Here is a 16060-nt window from a genome sequence, read left to right as displayed (position 1 = left end):
TGTTCAGCATTCAGATTATGTGCATGTTTTGTTAGATTTTTACCTAAGTATTTCATTTGTGGGGCAAGCAATTGCAAATAGTATTGTTTTTAAATTTTTGTTTCCAATTGTATATTGCTGGTCTATAGAAATGTGACCAATTTTGTGTTAACTTTGTAACTTATGACCTTACTAAGCTCACTTATTAGAGAGTTATTTTTGTACATTATTTGGGATTATACATAATCATGTCATCTGAAAATAAGATAGTTTGATTTTTTTCTTTCTAATCTAATTCTTGCTTTTTTTTTTCTTTTTTCTTTTCTTCCTCCTCTGCCACCCAACACCTTTTGCATTGATTACTACTTTCATCATGATGTTGGATAGGAGAGGAGAGAGCAGATATTCTTGCCTGTTCTTAACCTTAGGGGGAAGCTTATTTATTTAGAAACGTTCTTCTTTTCTAAAATAGGTATTTAATGCTTTAAATTTCACTCTAATTTATCTGCATGCCACAAATTTTGATGTTATCTTTTCAAAAATTCAATTCAAAATATTTCCTCTTATTTTCTTGCTGATCTTGATTTTTATTTGATACCATTTTCCTTCATCCTGAAATATTTCCTTTAGCATTTCTTGTAATGCAATTCTGCTGACTGCAAACTCCCTAGCATTCATTTACTGCAAGCATGTCAAACTCCCGGTCCGAGGGTCGCATGCGGCCCACAATGAATATTTTTGTGGCTGAGCCAATATAATGGTATGTAAAAAACGTTTTAATAAAAATTTTGTAACTTAATTTTTACAATATCCTGTTATACATAATTATTAATAACGAACTACAATGTTCACTAATAACTGATTACTATAATTGTGTTGCATTCATTTCCCTTATGCACAGGTGCACCATTTCTCTCCACAAATACTAGCAGAGAATATTTTAGCAGCTAATTGCCACGTCATTAGTCTGGAGTGACTTGTTTGGTGTGCACAACTGGAAATATTTCACTTTCGGAGAATAAGAAAAATAGGTTTATTTGCATTACACTTATTAATTTGTGCAGTTATTCAGTGTCTGGTAAGTTAATGTTCAAGAAAAAAATTAATTTTTATTAAAATGTTCTATTTTATGCTAACAATGACTCACTTATTTCAACCCTTTGTATTCAGCATGTCTCTATCAAAATAAACCTACATTTCTATGGAAATTGAAGCTTTTAAACCTTATTTATTTGGACTGTGTTAGCCTTTGAGTTTGACATGTTTGATTTACTGGAAAATGCCTAAACTTCACCTTTTTTTTTTTTTTAAGGATATTATCAATCGAAATAAAATTCCAGGTTATCATATTTTTCCTTTCATCAGTATGAAGTGTTGCTCTGTTGTCTCTTGGCCTACATAATTTCTTGTGAGAAGTTAGGTGTTTTTTTTTTATTGTTCTTCTTTTTTAGAGTCTCCCTTTCTCCACTGGATTTTTTAAAAATTGTCTCTTTACTTTTGGTTTTCTTCAACTTGACTGTTCTGTTCTTACATGTGTTTGTCTTTTTCTTTTTCCTTCTTGGGATTCACTGAGCTTCTTGGATTTGTGTATTGAGGTATACCTCTATTCCACTGCAAGTGCTTCCTGGTATGCATCCCTCATAATGTGGTTCCCCATCCTGTCTTTGACAAACTCTTGGGATGCCTCCAGCTCCCCCTAAAAAATACAGTTGCCATGAGCATTCTTCTACATGTCCCCTTAGCTGGGTACGATTTTATTTGGGATATTAGAACCCAGAGTAGAATTGCTGGCTTGCAAGGTTTGCCTATACTAAACTTGACTGAGGATTGCCAGGTGTCCATATGATGATAGGATGATTCTCAAGCGAGGAAAGAATAATGGTAAGGAGAGCGGAAAGAGTGGGGAGAATTTCTAGGGCCTCATGCTTGAATAGGTGAGAAGGGACTGTACCCACTGTGTAAGTGGAGGAATTAGCCAAGAACAGGGACAGTTCATCCCCAGAGAAGGAGGAAAAGTGGAGGTCTGGGCCAGATGCAGGTAGATGGATCTGTGTTGTGGCCGAAAATTTTCTTCTATGGCTTCTATTTTCTTGGTGATATAGGAAGCAACCTGAGGGGCAGGATGGGGAGGAGGTATTGGCAGTTCAAAGAGAGGAAGGTATGAAATATCTGTCTTGGAGACTGGGAGTGTGCATGACCAAGGCAAGAGAGCCCACTTGCTGGGCAGTCTGCAGGCTGCTCTTGGGTTAGTGAGAGTGGGCAGTGCTTCTGGGAGAGGTCGGGCATGGAGCAGGTCCAGTACAGGGGTCTAAGGGCTCAGGTTAGCAGTACTCCATGCCTGGCACTGTTCTGGGCTCTGTGGGCCCAGGCGGGCAGTGCCAAGGGGCTACTGATTACCACAGACCCATAATTGTGTGGGGTGCCTGGGCAGGCGGGGCTGGTGACAGTGTGGTGGGAAGGTCTGCAATTATGTGATCAGGTTGCTCAGCAGGTGTAGGTACTCAGTGCTTCTCTGTCTATAGCTCTATTTTGTATTATAAAAGTGATACATACCACACCAAGAAAATTTAGGAAAAGGTAAAAAAAAAAAAAGATAAATAAAAAAGTAGATCATCTGAAATCCATGCTCTCCCCATGCTGCCGAGAGGCAGCTACTATTAGTTAATATTTGGATGTCTTATTATTAAAGAAAAGCTCTGTCCCTGCCCAATGGGCCTTTGAAATCTGACCTCATGTCAAAATGTGAGTAAGTCCCCCCACCAAATGTAGCCAAGCAGCAGTGTGGTAGGCTGAATGGGCCATGAGGGTCCTCTCCCCATTCCTGGCAGAAGTCAGGGAGGCCTGCATGGAGGGGGTGGCCATGAATTGGGTCTTGAAGGTTGAGGGTCCCTTGAGCCTGCCTTGCTGTCTTTATCCCTCCTGTCTCCCCTTGTTCAGTGTCTTTCAAGGGCAGAGCTAGCTCCCAGCCCCTGTCCTACTGTGTGGCTAATAGGGTGGTCACGCTGCAGGTGAGACGAGTAGGGATGGCCCACTGTGTGTGAGGACAGGGAGGCAGAGTGGCCTGAGCGTGCTGCTCCACGATAGCCCCTCCCTTTGTGCAGGGTGAAGCCTGAGTATACACAATACTCATGCAAGGAGATTCCCTCCACCCCCGAATCAGCCCCTGGACTGGCACCCTCTCCCTAGCAAGAGGAGAAGGATGGTGGGGGTTTAACATGTTCCACCCTCCTGGGTCTGTGTGCCCCTCCAGATAGCAGCGACAGTGAGCTGGAGCTGTCCATGGTGCGCCACCAGCCAGAGGGGCTGGAGCAGCTGCAGGCACAGACCAAGTTCACCAAGATGGAGCTGCAGTCCCTCTATAGGGGCTTCAAGAATGTGAGTGATCCCCACCCCTCAGGAGAGGCCCTGACCCACCAAACCCCTTTACCTTTGCCTCCAGGAAGGGGAGTTCTGGCTCAGGCAGGCCTTCTAGAAACTTCCATGGAACAGCAAATATTCTGGGGCCTTGATGAGGCTCATGCTTTGTGGGAGACCAATCTGGGGAGTGTGTAGACCAGTGTTTCCCAAACTTCTCTCATGATGAGAATCACCTGGTGGAGTTGTTAAAACACAGATTCCTGAATCCCAACTAAGAAGTGCTAAACTAGAATTTTTGGGAACATATAGGTAAAATTGTATACTTAACTAGTGCTCTAAGACAGATTTTATATACAGAGCACTAAGTTAGGTATGCAATTTTACCTATATGTTCTCAAAAATTCTAGTTTAGCACTTCTTAGTTGGGATTCAGGAATCTGTGTTTTAACAACTCCACCAGGTGATTCTCATCATGAGAGAAGTTTGGGAAACACTGGTGTAGACCAAGCCCCTGAGTCAGTGTTCTGAAGGCCCTGGGCTTCTTTCTGTGTCTATGTGCTGGCATAGGGAAGGGTGTACAAGACCAGATTAGCCCAAGGGGACCAGCTCCCCCCTCTCCTCCCACACACACCTATCCCTCCTGCCTCACCCCCCAACCACCAGGCTCTCCTGGGGGCCCCGAGGGAGGAGTCAGGGTGCGGGGCTGGGGTGGCCGAGGCTGCTGAGGGTGACTTACTGCTGCAGGAGTGTCCCTCGGGCCTGGTGGATGAAGACACCTTCAAACTCATTTACGCACAGTTCTTCCCTCAGGGAGGTGAGTCTGAGGCCAGACCCCTGCCCCTGCTTCTCCCAAAGCCCCCACTTTGTCCCCTGGCAGTTCTGCAGAGGGCGGGTGTCCCTTTACGGGGAGGGGACCCTCACCTCCGCCTCCGTGCTCCCCGCCACCACTTGCTTCCTGGAGGCCTGCTGCTGCCTCTATCCCATTGGAAGGGGGTACCCCAGCTCAGGACACAGGCGGACTCCCAGTGGGGCTGCCTGACGTGGGGGCTTGGCTGCCAGGAGGCCCCCCTTACCCCAGCCAGTGCCCTTGTCTCCTCCAGATGCCACCACCTATGCACACTTCCTCTTCAACGCCTTCGACGCTGACAGGAATGGGGCCATCTGCTTCGAGGTAGGTCTCTGCTGTTCCCTCCCATGTCCCCCGTGGCAGGCCAGGCGTCCCTCCGCCCTGGTCCACACCCTCGGGCTCTCTAGAGGGTCAGGCCTGGTCCTGATGTACATGGACCCGCGTGTGCCCTGGAGAACAGGTGGACTGTGTGCGGCTGGCCCGGCCTCCCTGTGAAGTCAGTAGAATTTGGTTTTGTTGTCTGGCCATTGTCTTCCCAGCCTTGTCTTCCAGCCCAGCCCAGTGAGCCCAGAGCCACTGGGGCACCCTGAGGTGGCAGTGACCCAGGGTGAGCTTCCAGAGGAGAAAGGGACGGGGTCCCACTGAGAGATCTGTGCCGACAGTGGGCTGCAGGCCCAGCCCCAGAATTCCCCACCGTTGTCGGAAACAGACAGAGCACCTGGCCTGAGCAGGCTCCTGCCAGCCCAGCCTGGTGTCTCCGCTGTCAGGAAGGGGAGCCTGCCCCCACAGTGTCCGCAGCAGGGCCTCGCCTGGCCCTGTGGGCGGCCATGGGTCCCACCCAGGCCAGGCCACAAGATCACTTGAAGGAGGCATCTCGGTGGAGCCCAAGCCCCTAAAAATAGCTGCAGGTGAAAAGCTGAAACCTCTTAGGGGAGGAAACCCATGCTGAGAGCCAGGCGTGATCGATAACCACTGGGCCAAGGGCGGTGACAGGAAAGCCTGCGGACCAGCCGAGGGTGTGTGTGTGTGTGTGTGTGTGTGTGTGTGTGTGATAATAGTAGCCTTAAGATAGCACCTAACATTGCTGCATTCCTCTATGTGCTGCTGACATGGCCTGGGTGATCACAGGGTCTGCCCCCTCAGCCCACGCTCAGGGCTCCTGTGCGTGTGTGCATGTGCAGTGCCTCCAGCTTCCCTTCTCCGTGAACCTGCACACAGTGCACACCCCGTCAGCACAGGGGGAGACAGCAGGGAACACTCACTGTCCTTGGCCCCTCGCTGTGACCAGTTTCTGCAGATCCTTCTCGAGGCTCCTGAGACGCCTGGGAAGGGGGTGTGGGAAGGTGCTGGTGTGAGGGACACACCAGGGCGTTGTGGTGGTTCCTCTCGTTCTGAAATCAGAGGCTCAGACTGCTCAGCAGGGCCCCTCTGTGCCCAAGGGCCAGGAGGGGGCAGTGCCAGGAAGGCCGAGGTTCCTCTCTGGTGGCCACCCTCCTCGGGAGGGCTCTTTCGATACTATTAGAGTGGTGGGTCTTTGGGGGCTGTGTCAGTGGCTGAGGTGAGAGTGCTGGTGCTGAGGCCCCTCTGCCTGGCACCTCTCAGGCTGTCCCCTCTGGTTCATTTGGCCTTCCGTGTGCTTCTCTGCATGTGAGGTAGCGCCTCTGCGTCCACATGGTGTGTGTTCTCCGTGACGACCTTTCTCCTGATCCCGGGGTCTGCTTGGGGAGGCTCTTCCAGGAAGGGAGGAGGGCAGTGCCTCCCCAGGGACCGCCCACCGGCCAGGAGGGTCCCGCAAGTTTGTGTGGCACTTGGCCCCCTCACGGCTCAGACTCAGCATGTTCTGGAAATGGAAACTCAGGTCCGTTTACGGGCATTTGCAGGGATGCCGATGCTTTTGTATGTTCTTGAGAGACAAGACCCATATTAATGAAAATGGATTGAAACGGGAAAATATGAAAACTTCCCTGCCCTCACCAAAGACTACCAGAAACTAGATGGGCTAGACCAGCAAACCTAGCATGGAGCGTGGTCCCACCTTCTCCCGCCTGGTCCCCTGGGCTGGGCCAGAGGAGGGAGCCCGAGGCCGGCCTTCCCGCCTGGGCTCAGACAGTGCTGCACGCAGATGCTGTCCGGGGCCTTGCTCATCCACCTCACTTGTCTGCAGGCCCTGCTCCCTTGAAGAGTCCTGGCTGGCATGTGTCTCAGGGAAGCTGTGACTGCCTTTACCCTCCCCTAACCTCCCCCCCTAAGTGACCCGCTCCTGGTGACTGACTACACAGGATGTGCCCTGAGCAACCAAGAAGGCCTGCAACTTCAGTCACACCCTCGGCCCCACCCCTGGCCGAGCTCCTGCCCAGTGCTCCACCCGGCACCCCTCGGGGCACCTGGATGTCTTAGTTTGGAGGCCTCTCTGCGTCACTGTGTGGCTTATAGGAGCCCCTCAGCCCGGGCTCTGCTGCAGGGACAGCCCCAGAGCGGGGCTGTGGATGGGATAGGCTTCTTTTGTCTCGGATTTAAGGCCAAGGAGTCACAGGACTAGCCATGGCCCCGCCCACGGTTGTGCTGTGTGGGTTGGCGATTTAGACTGGGAAGCTGTGGACTTGGGGCCACCGGTGTGTCACCGAGGATGGGCCGGTGGCTCACAGGGCACAGTGCCACCACCTCTCTCCCGGTGCCACCGCTGCTGCACGACACTCACGGAGGGACACTGAATGGGGTGGTTGTCAGAACCCAGGGAGCCTGTCAGACCCCAGGGGAGAGAAAGGGGTGTGAACTCAGAGGCTTTGACTCTTCGCTGCTGAGGAAACCGCCAGCAAGAGTCAGCGGTGCCCTCGACTCCAAGGACTGTCCGCGGTTTTCCTAGACACACTTTCATCTTCTTCACCTAAACACACACGAGGTCAAGAGTCCCGTAGATTACAGGTTACAGACATTGGAAAATAGCAGCTAACACTCCACATGCGAGGAGGCAGCCTCCTCTGACTGTCACTGTTCTCACGGCAGCACAGGAGGCCTCCGCTCCTCCTTCCTGACTGTGCATCCTCAGATCCTGGCAAACTACGGGGAGGGCGCCCCTTTCTGAAAGAGTGCCCCCAGGTGTCCTCCGTCAGAGCAATGCATGTGGTCTAAGACACCATACATTTGAGATGATCAGTATCAGCCACCATGTCATCCCAAACACACACACACACACACACATTTACACACATTTACACATATGTACACACTGTCAACCTCATGGTCCCTGCCTGCTCTGTAAGGGAAGCCCCTCACTCTAGAGCTGTGACTCAGTGGAAGCCACACAGCGAACTGGAAACAGAATCTGGAGTCACCCCGCACCCTCCCTCCCTCCCAGGACTTCGTGGTTGGCCTCTCCATCCTCCTGCGAGGCACAGTCCAGGAGAAGCTCAAGTGGGCCTTCAACCTCTACGACATTAACAAGGACGGCTACATCACCAAAGAGGTACGGGGACTGAGGCGTAGCCCTCTGCCCTCCTGGCCCCACTGCTGCTGCCCAGGCTGTCCTGCCTCCCCTCCCCGCCAGAGACCAGGTGGGGGACAGCCGCCAGGGGCTTCTCCTCTCCTGGGCTCTGTCCTGGGCCCCTGGCTGCAGGGAGCATGGGGCTGTGTGCCCCTCACTACACATCTGGGTTCAGTTCTGCAAGTGTCCTAGGACCATCCCTTCGGCCTAGGGAGACACAGGTGGAGAAGCCGAGGGTGGGGCTGGCCTTGGCTCCCACCAATCAAGGGGAAACGGGCGCGGGGGGGGGGGGCGGGGGGGCTCACCACATGGGGCCACAGTTGAGTTCTTTTGGCCCAAACACTTTTTGTATACGAAACAGTGGCTACAGTCTCAAATGTTGGAGACAAAAAATCTACCTCTGACTTTTCTTGAAGAGCCAGAGCTTCACTGGGCAGAGCAGGGGTGGGGGCAGAGCAGGGGTCCTCCCAGCTGGCTCAGACTTGCCCTGGAGGGGATCTCCACCCATGGGTGCAGCCCTCCCCTCTGGCCCTTGCACCCTCCCCCATCCTTGCAGCTGGCCTCATGCCAGCCCCTCTGCCCCTCCAGGAGATGCTGGCCATCATGAAGTCCATCTATGACATGATGGGCCGGCACACCTACCCCCTCCTGCGGGAGGACGCGCCCCTGGAGCACGTGGAGAGGTTCTTCCAGGTGAGCGCTCCCGCCGGGTGTGCGGCCAGGAGAGGAAGGGGCTCCTGCTCAGGGCACCTGGGCGGCCCCCCTGAGCCCACCCTCCCACAGGAGGGTAAATGGGCATGCCCGCTCGGCTGAACCTCGGCTCAGGGCCAGCTGGGCTTACAGATTCCGAGGTGGCTGACATCTTGGCGTGTCCTGGTGCCTCCCAAGAGCTCCCGGCTCCTCCAGGGAAACTGTCCGCAAGAGGAATGGGGTTGGGTGACTTCTCTGTGTGCCCATGGGACACGTGGCCTTTGTGCCTTGGTTGCTCCATCTGTCCTACTTGAGTATCAGGGTGAATTCTGGGAATTGTAAGCCCAGGAGGCCGTCAGAAGCATCTGGGGCTGGAGGGCAGACTGGGGTGAGGTGAGCTGTGGGGTGCAAGGAGCTGAGGATCCAGTGTAGGGGACAGAGGGTTAGGTTGGGGTGGAGGAGGTCCTTTCTCTGCCACATCCTCAGGCCTGTACCAGGGGCAGGGACTGTACCTGGTGAGACACAGGCTCATCGAGGGCGTGGCTTCGGTTGCAGAAAATGGACCGGAATCAGGACGGGGTAGTGACCATTGATGAGTTCCTGGAGACCTGTCAGAAGGTAGGTGTCTTTGGAGTTGAGAACACTTTGTGTCCTGCCCCGTCCAGTCCTCAGGCCACTCCCCACCCCAAGCTCCCTTTCACTCTTTCATCTGAACCCCTCCCCCGGCTCCTTCTAGCCACAGCCCACTTGGGCACGCCATAGCTCAGCCCTGCCCTTGTGTGCTTTGAATTAGAGGGGGCAGATGTGGGGCCAACAGGGGGTGATGAGGCAGTGTGGCCCTTGGGCAGGGTCACGCTGGGGGCCAGGCACCTGGAGCCTCCCAATTTTGCTGTCTCTCCTCTGCAGAGCACCCTTGGGGTCGGGGAGGCAGGGCGTCTGACCTCTGCCACTTGCCTCGCTCCCAGTGACCTGTCCATGGCCTTTGGCTTCCGCTGGGTGAGCAACCAGGGAGCTTTGGCCTTCAGTGAGTTAGCCAGTCCCAGATGGGCTGCAGTCAGGCCTTGGGGCTGAAGACAGGCTGGGCCTGACCAGCTCCTCCTGGCCCAGGGACACTGACAGAGCGGTCCCTGCAGAGGCTGGTCCCTGACCAGAATCTGCTCAAGGTGACCAGAAGTGGGCACCACCTGCCCTGTCCACCTGGGTCCGACCCGGCCTCTCGTCCCCTCTCCACGTAGGACGAGAACATCATGAACTCCATGCAGCTGTTCGAGAATGTCATCTAGGACACACGGAGGATCCCCAATGGCCATCGTCACCACCTCAGTTCTGCCAGGAGCAGCCTCCATGAGAAACGTTTTTCTAATATATTTGCAAAAAGTGAACAGTTTGCCACACACACACACGCACACACGCACACACACACACACGTGTGTGCACCATTCCTCTGGGCTAGGTGGGGGAGGGGTGCTGCTTCTGGTTGGGAGCTGGGTCCAGGCAATTTGAGCTACCCCCCAGCCAGCCCACCCCAGGCCGGTGGAGTGAGGCTGCCTACGCAGTGGGCAGAGAGAAGAGCAGTGTCTGCAGCCATTGGCTGCTGGGTATGTGCAGGCTCGTCTCCAGAGTGAAGGCCCCTCCCTCCTGCTTCCCTTCTTTGCCTCCACCATGGGCCAGGCTCTGGTCTTCTTGTCTCCCAGCCATTCCCAGCCCACTGACCACACTCCCACAATGCACCTCACCGCAGAACCCTGAGGGACAGCCGGGGTAAAGGTGTTTGGACTAGGAAAGAAGCGATGGAGGTAGAGCCTGCTGCTTCCTGGAAAGGTTTCCTGGCGAGCTCTGTCGCGAGGATGAGGGGCCATCCCTGCTGTCCCTCCATCACAGAAAGGGGCCCCTTTAAGCTCAGGGTTGGGTTTCCCGGGGAAGAATGTGAGGAGACTGCAGACCCCACGAGATGGGAGAAGCCCTCTACTTGCCCAGGCCTGGCTCAGTGGGGACAGTGGTGGTGCTGCCCCCACCCCTCAGGCTCTAAACTGTTCGCCCAAGTCACCGCAGGTTCCAGGAAGAGGCCACGTGGCTCCGGGACTGGAGCCCGGGTGGCCATCCAGCCCAGGAAGGGCTTCTCGGTCCCTTGTCCCTCAGCCTCCATCTCCCTTGGCCCAGCAGTTTGGTTGAGCTCCCCTCCAGTTGGGGTACTGAAGCAGTGTTGGCAACCTCCACAGGGGTTCACCCCAACCCCTTACAAAAAGCACAAGCAGCCCCAGAGCTCAGGGGGAGCCCATGAGGAGCTGAAGACACTGCTTTTCGGAGACGAGGCCCTCCCGGTGGGCTGAGCCTGGCCCAGGAGCCCTGACACCGTGGCCTGCAGGCGGCTCAGGGAGGTGGCCTGCAGGTGGCCCAGGGAAGGAAACGGGGGTCTGTTCTGTGACTCAGATGGGGCTCAAGCCCGTCCTCAGCCTAGCTCACCAACATTCAAAAGCACAAACCCCGGACTCTGCTTGGCTGGGTTCTGCTCTGGGGTGGGGCCAGTGTCCACCTGAGGCCAGAGACAGCAGCGAGAGCTGGGGCCTGAGGTCGGTGGGAGGCCCACAGGGGCCTCCAGGACACACAGAGTGGTGACTGCTTCTGCCTGGCCAGGCAGCAGGGACTTCCGAGGCACATTCCCAAACATACATTCCATCGGCTGCCATCCCGCCTCTGCTCGGCCTGGCCCAGGGTGAGCAGGGCCTTCAAGAGAGGGTGGGATGGCGGAGGCCATGGAGACTGGTCTGGTTCGGGCATGGGGACTCCTGGGCACCACAGGTGGTCCTCCCCTTGGAGTTGCACTGACACCCCATCTCCAGTCTGACTGGGGGTCCCTCTCTTCCTCCAGGAGGCATCAGCTTTCCCTGGCTCAGGGATCTTTCACCCCCCGCCCCGACCTGCCCCCAGCCCAGCCCCCCAGCTGGTGTAGCTCTGCTTCTCAGGGACCAGGTCGTCGGAGAGGGTCACACCATCCCTCTGCCCCTCTTGGCCTCGGCCAGACTGGCTGCCAGGAGAGGCCTGTCTCCCATGCTGGGATGAGGACTGGCCGCATGTCTGCATGGCAGAAGCGTCTCTCCTGGGCACACCTGGGAGGGTGGCACCTGTTCTCAGCGCCCACCAACATCAGTCCTGTATATTTTAATAAAATAAACTTGACAAAGGAGTGGGACTCACCTTGACTTATCCTGTGAGTTTTGGTCCAGCCCCTCACACCTCTGCTCTCTTATCTGGCTCCTGCCCAGTGCTATGCTGGTGAGTGTTTAACAGGCCCCGAATGGTAGCCAGTTTCCACGCTGGATTTCAAGCTCCCGATGTGATGTCCCTGAAGGCCAGTTGGGAGCTTTTATGAGAAATGCCAGCCTGCAGCTCCCACACAGAGCCAGCGGGCAGGGTACCTTCTGGAGGTGCCATTTATGTCTTGTTCCCAGATCACTTTTCTCTACCAGTTCCAGGATGTCATTTCTGCATGTCCCCTGGGCTGGAGGGCACAGGACACAGAGCAGAAACAGAATTTGCCTGAAATATGTCTCCCTTTCCTGCTTTTTATTTTCAAAAGTGTAAACTCAGGAAGGATTGTGCCAGGTGAAGGGCAGTAAACGAAAACCTGGGGAAGGAGAGAAAGGGGGTCCCTAACTTGGAGATAGAGAAGAGGTGGGTTCTGGGGGTATTGGTAGTATTTCAAGGGCCAGACCCAAGGCCATGTGACATCATCACAGCGACGAGACCAGGCCTCTCTGGGCCACCAGCTTTGCCTGATGAGCATCTCAACAGGAGCTAGGAGGGCAGATGAGAGGACCCCATACCACCATACACCCCAAAAGTTCCACCCCGCCTGAAACCGAGGGCCTTGGCACACTCCTGGCAAGGGAGCCGCCTGGCTGCTGTTGGGGATGGGATGGCCTGCATTTGCCATTGGCTGGCCACTATGTGGAGCCCATTCACCCTGGTCACAGCCTGATGGGAGGATGGGAAGCCGAGCTGAAGGTGCTAAGACCTCTCAGCCATTAAAGAATAGAGTCAGGACGGTGGCTCCAAGCTGGGTGTAAGCACTGAAATATCTCATTCACGATGGGCCAGAGAGCTCAAAATAGGGAAAGCCCATCCACCATCCATCTATCCACCATCTACCTACCATCCTCCCACTATCCATCCACCATCCATCCACCCTCCATCCACCATCCATCCACCCTCCATCCATCATCCATCCACCATCCATCTATCCACCACCATCCTTCCATCCACCATCTACCTACCATCCACCCACCATCCATTCATCATTCATCCATTATCCATCTGCCATCCATCCATCATCCATCCACCATCCATCCATCATCCATCCACCATTCATCTATCCTCCATCCTCCATCCATCTATTCACTACCATCCTTCCATCCACCGTCTACCTACCATCCACCCACCATCCATCCATCATCCATCTGCCATCCATCCATCCACTATCCATCCATCCTCCATCCTCCATCCATCCTCCATCCTCCATCCTCCATCCATCATCCATCCATCCATCCATTTACCATCCACCATCCATCTATCCACCATCCATCCATTCACCCTCCATCCATCCATCAATTTGTACAACTACTCAGCACTTTTCTGTTCCTGACACTCAGTGCAGAAGGGATGGCTGGCTGTGTCCTCTGTGTGGCTATAATAGCAGTGAGGAGTCTAGAAGGACCCCTGGGAAATCAGTCATGGAGAAAATTATAAGGGGAAAATTATAAGACTTTGTCAACTATAAACAAAGAAGTAAAAATCAAAACAGTCATCATTTCAATAATGTACATATATGTGATATATGTAACATATCGCATATTTTGTTTTATCCAATAAATGTAAAGTTTAACATTAAAATAAAAGGAAATGGGCTCTTGGCCTAGCCAATTTTGCTTGGTGTTGAGAGCATCAGCCCATGGACTGAGAGTCTAAGGTTCAATTCCAGTCTAGGGCACGTCAGCCCCAGTTGGGGCTTATGAAGGAGGCAACTAGTTGATGCATCTTTCTCACACTCATGTTTTTCTCTCCCTGTCTCTCCCCCTCCCTTCCAATTTATCTAAAAACCAATGGAAAAAATGGGTGAGGATGAAAAAAAATGCAGGCTCATTAGTTTCCAATAATATGGAGTATGCAAAAATCTAGATTCTAGATTACTCTTTCCTCTGTAAACAACACAAATCCTGGTTTCACCTGGGTCAGCGACAATCACATGGACTGTCTGAACCAGCTGGTCGTAAAGGGAACGTGCAGGGGCCAGCTGCCTGCAGAGTGAGCTCAGCCAGGTTCTGAGATTGGAGAGGAGAGTGGGATATAAGTGGGGCCCAAACTACCCAGGGAGGTGACTATGGCCGTCCCAGAGCCAGCGCAGTTTTCCCGTGCCTACATAAGGCTAAGACGAGAGCTCTGGAAAAAACTCTACCATCTCACTCAGACCCTGCCCACTTACATGGGGAAATTGCATAAATCTCCAAGAGAAGATAAAGGCCGAATCAGACCTTGTCCAGAGCTGAGATGTCCTTTTATGGGAGTGGGCCTGACAGGAGGCCTGGGCTGGGTCTGGAATATACTCAGGTTCAGTCTGAGCAGGCACTACATGCAGCCCTCTCTTGGGTGGTGGCGGAGGCCATGCAATCCACAAACTGCCCCCCCGCCTCCCGGCTCCGCTGACTGCCCAGGGCCATCAGTGCTAGGACTGGGCTCCCTGCTGTCTGCTGGTGCCTTTAGGTTCTGTCTGTTCCTGACCAGGAATCCCCAGCATCCTCTAACTCACCCTACCCTGCCCATCTTCACTCTCACAGCGGGACTCCGGCCCAGGGCCCCTCAGCTCAGCTCTCTGGGCTGGCTTTGAAAATTATCAAACTGTCCTTTGGATGCAGAATCTATGTCTACCCCACCCCTCTGCCCGAGATGGCCTGTCCGTTGCCTGATAGTAAAGGCCTCAGCAGCGTCTCTCTCATGCATCTCATGTGTGTGCTGAGGAAGGTCTGCTGATGGAACACCAGCCTGTTGCCTCTCTAGCACTCCCCTCCTCTGGCAGTAGCCCCCAGTCTCCCTGGGGATCCCTCCCTCTCTCCCTCAGCCCGTTGGTGCGTGTCTTCCCTGCTCAGAGTGGTTGGTTGAGGGTGGGCACCTGGGGCCTAGAGGGCCAAGGGAAACCCAAGCTGGGAATGCTGGGAAAGGCTCTGCTCCTCACCATCTGAAGCTTCCGGGGCCGAGTCCTGGGGCTGGGGCTGCTATTTGGTAACTGGAGGAGCCAGGGAATGAAGCCAGAGCAGAAGGAGGGTAAGCTGGCTGGCTGAGGGATGGAGACAGAGAAAGCAAGTGGGAGGGAGTAGGGTTCAGCCCTTGAACTCAAAATCAAACTGTACCTTAAGCAAGCCCCTCCCAATCTCAGATTTGTCACCATGTGAGCAGCTCATAGGTTGCCCACCTGCAACACCCCGTCCCAAGCTCGCTTAACCTTTCTCATCAGCTACAGCCCTTAATGTCAAGCTCAGCCGTGGGACCAAAAGTGCTTTCCAGACGTCAGTGAGCCCTGAGGGAAGGGGGTCAGGACAACATGCCTGGCCTATCTCCCTGCCAGACTGTGGGTTCTTGCCAGCAGGAGCCCGGTGTTCACCTGTGGGGCCCCAGGAGGGCCCTGCGGCGAAACATGGGGAGGGAGTGGCAGTGATGCTGCTGCACCGAAGGATACAGGGAAGGAGCCACTGCCGCGGAGCAGACAGCCCCAGGGGCCAGTTTGGAAGGCACCAGGATCAACGTCTGTTTGAAACACCTCCTTCGGAGCACCCACCCCTACCCCACCCAGCCCAGCTCTCTTCCACCCACTTTCCTGTCCTGAGCAATTGTGGCTGACTCCCATTCCTTAGAGTTTCACTAACAAAACCAGGCAGTGCTGTCCCTGTTTTGAAAAATCACCAAATACAGGAAGACATCCAGGAACTAAAGTAAGGCCCTGAAGAGCAGGCCATCAGTCAGTCCCTGACTGCCATGGCCAGCTAGCGGCCCGCCAAGTAAGACTGTGAACCCCGCCAGGCTCCCTTGCACTGGCTCTCAGAGTGGAGAACGCATTTCTCCGTTTTGTTTCTCCAGGTGGAGCAGGCTGTGCTCTTCCAGCTCTGCTGTGGTCACATTTCTGGGCACAGTCCCCAGGCCCTGGTGTCTACAGTGCCATCTTTTTGTACATTCGCATGTTTGTGGCCCAAAAAGCAACCCTGTGCTTCTAAAAGGCATGGAGAACAGAATGGATGCTTCTCCTCTCTCCCTTTGTGTTGGTAATTTCGGCTCCAGCCAGCAGGTTAGTACAAATTAACCTGTTTGCAAATTCACTCATCTTTTCTTCAGCAGACATCAACCCATCTAGTGCACTTTTCATCTCAGATATTGTAGTTTCCGTCAATGGACGTTTGCTTTGGATCCCTTTAAAAACTATCTTCCATGTTTCTAATGAACTTTGAATAGATGGAATACAGTTGTAGTAACTGTTATAATATTCTTGTCTGTTAATTCTAACATCTGTCAGTTCTGAGTTCCATTAAAATGCTAGATTCTTCTTGCTATGAGCCACGTTTTCCTGCTTCTTTCCAAGCCCGGGCTATCTTTGATTAGATATCAGAATCTGTAATTTTGACCTTGTTGGTTGCTGGATATGTTTTATTTATTTCTGTAAACAT

General features: G+C 53.7%; 1 protein-coding gene across 2 annotated transcripts in view; it reads left to right on the top strand.

Annotated features, from left to right (window-relative positions):
- Window positions 1-11536, top strand: part of KCNIP3 (potassium voltage-gated channel interacting protein 3) — a 61973-nt gene extending 50437 nt beyond the window's left edge. The window contains exons 3-9 of one of the 2 annotated variants that reach the window (XM_084900778.1): window positions 3230-3354; window positions 4135-4150; window positions 4437-4507; window positions 7539-7646; window positions 8253-8357; window positions 8910-8972; window positions 9590-11536. In XM_084900778.1, coding sequence (XP_084756904.1) covers window positions 3230-3354; window positions 4135-4150; window positions 4437-4507; window positions 7539-7646; window positions 8253-8357; window positions 8910-8972; window positions 9590-9637 — 536 coding nt within the window. In that variant the 3' untranslated portion in view covers window positions 9638-11536. Of the gene's footprint in view, window positions 1-3229; window positions 3355-4080; window positions 4151-4436; window positions 4508-7538; window positions 7647-8252; window positions 8358-8909; window positions 8973-9589 lie in introns of both variants that reach the window. The other variant, XM_084900777.1, reaches the window with a different exon arrangement.
- Window positions 11537-16060: the final 4524 nt, after the last annotated feature.

The sequence above is a fragment of the Pipistrellus hanaki genome (assembly GCF_964339955.1).
Source record: "Pipistrellus hanaki genome assembly, chromosome: 12".
Taxonomy (NCBI): domain Eukaryota; kingdom Metazoa; phylum Chordata; class Mammalia; order Chiroptera; family Vespertilionidae; genus Pipistrellus; species Pipistrellus hanaki.
The sequence above is the reverse complement of the archived record's forward strand: the minus strand, read 5'-3'. Positions and strand labels throughout refer to the sequence as shown.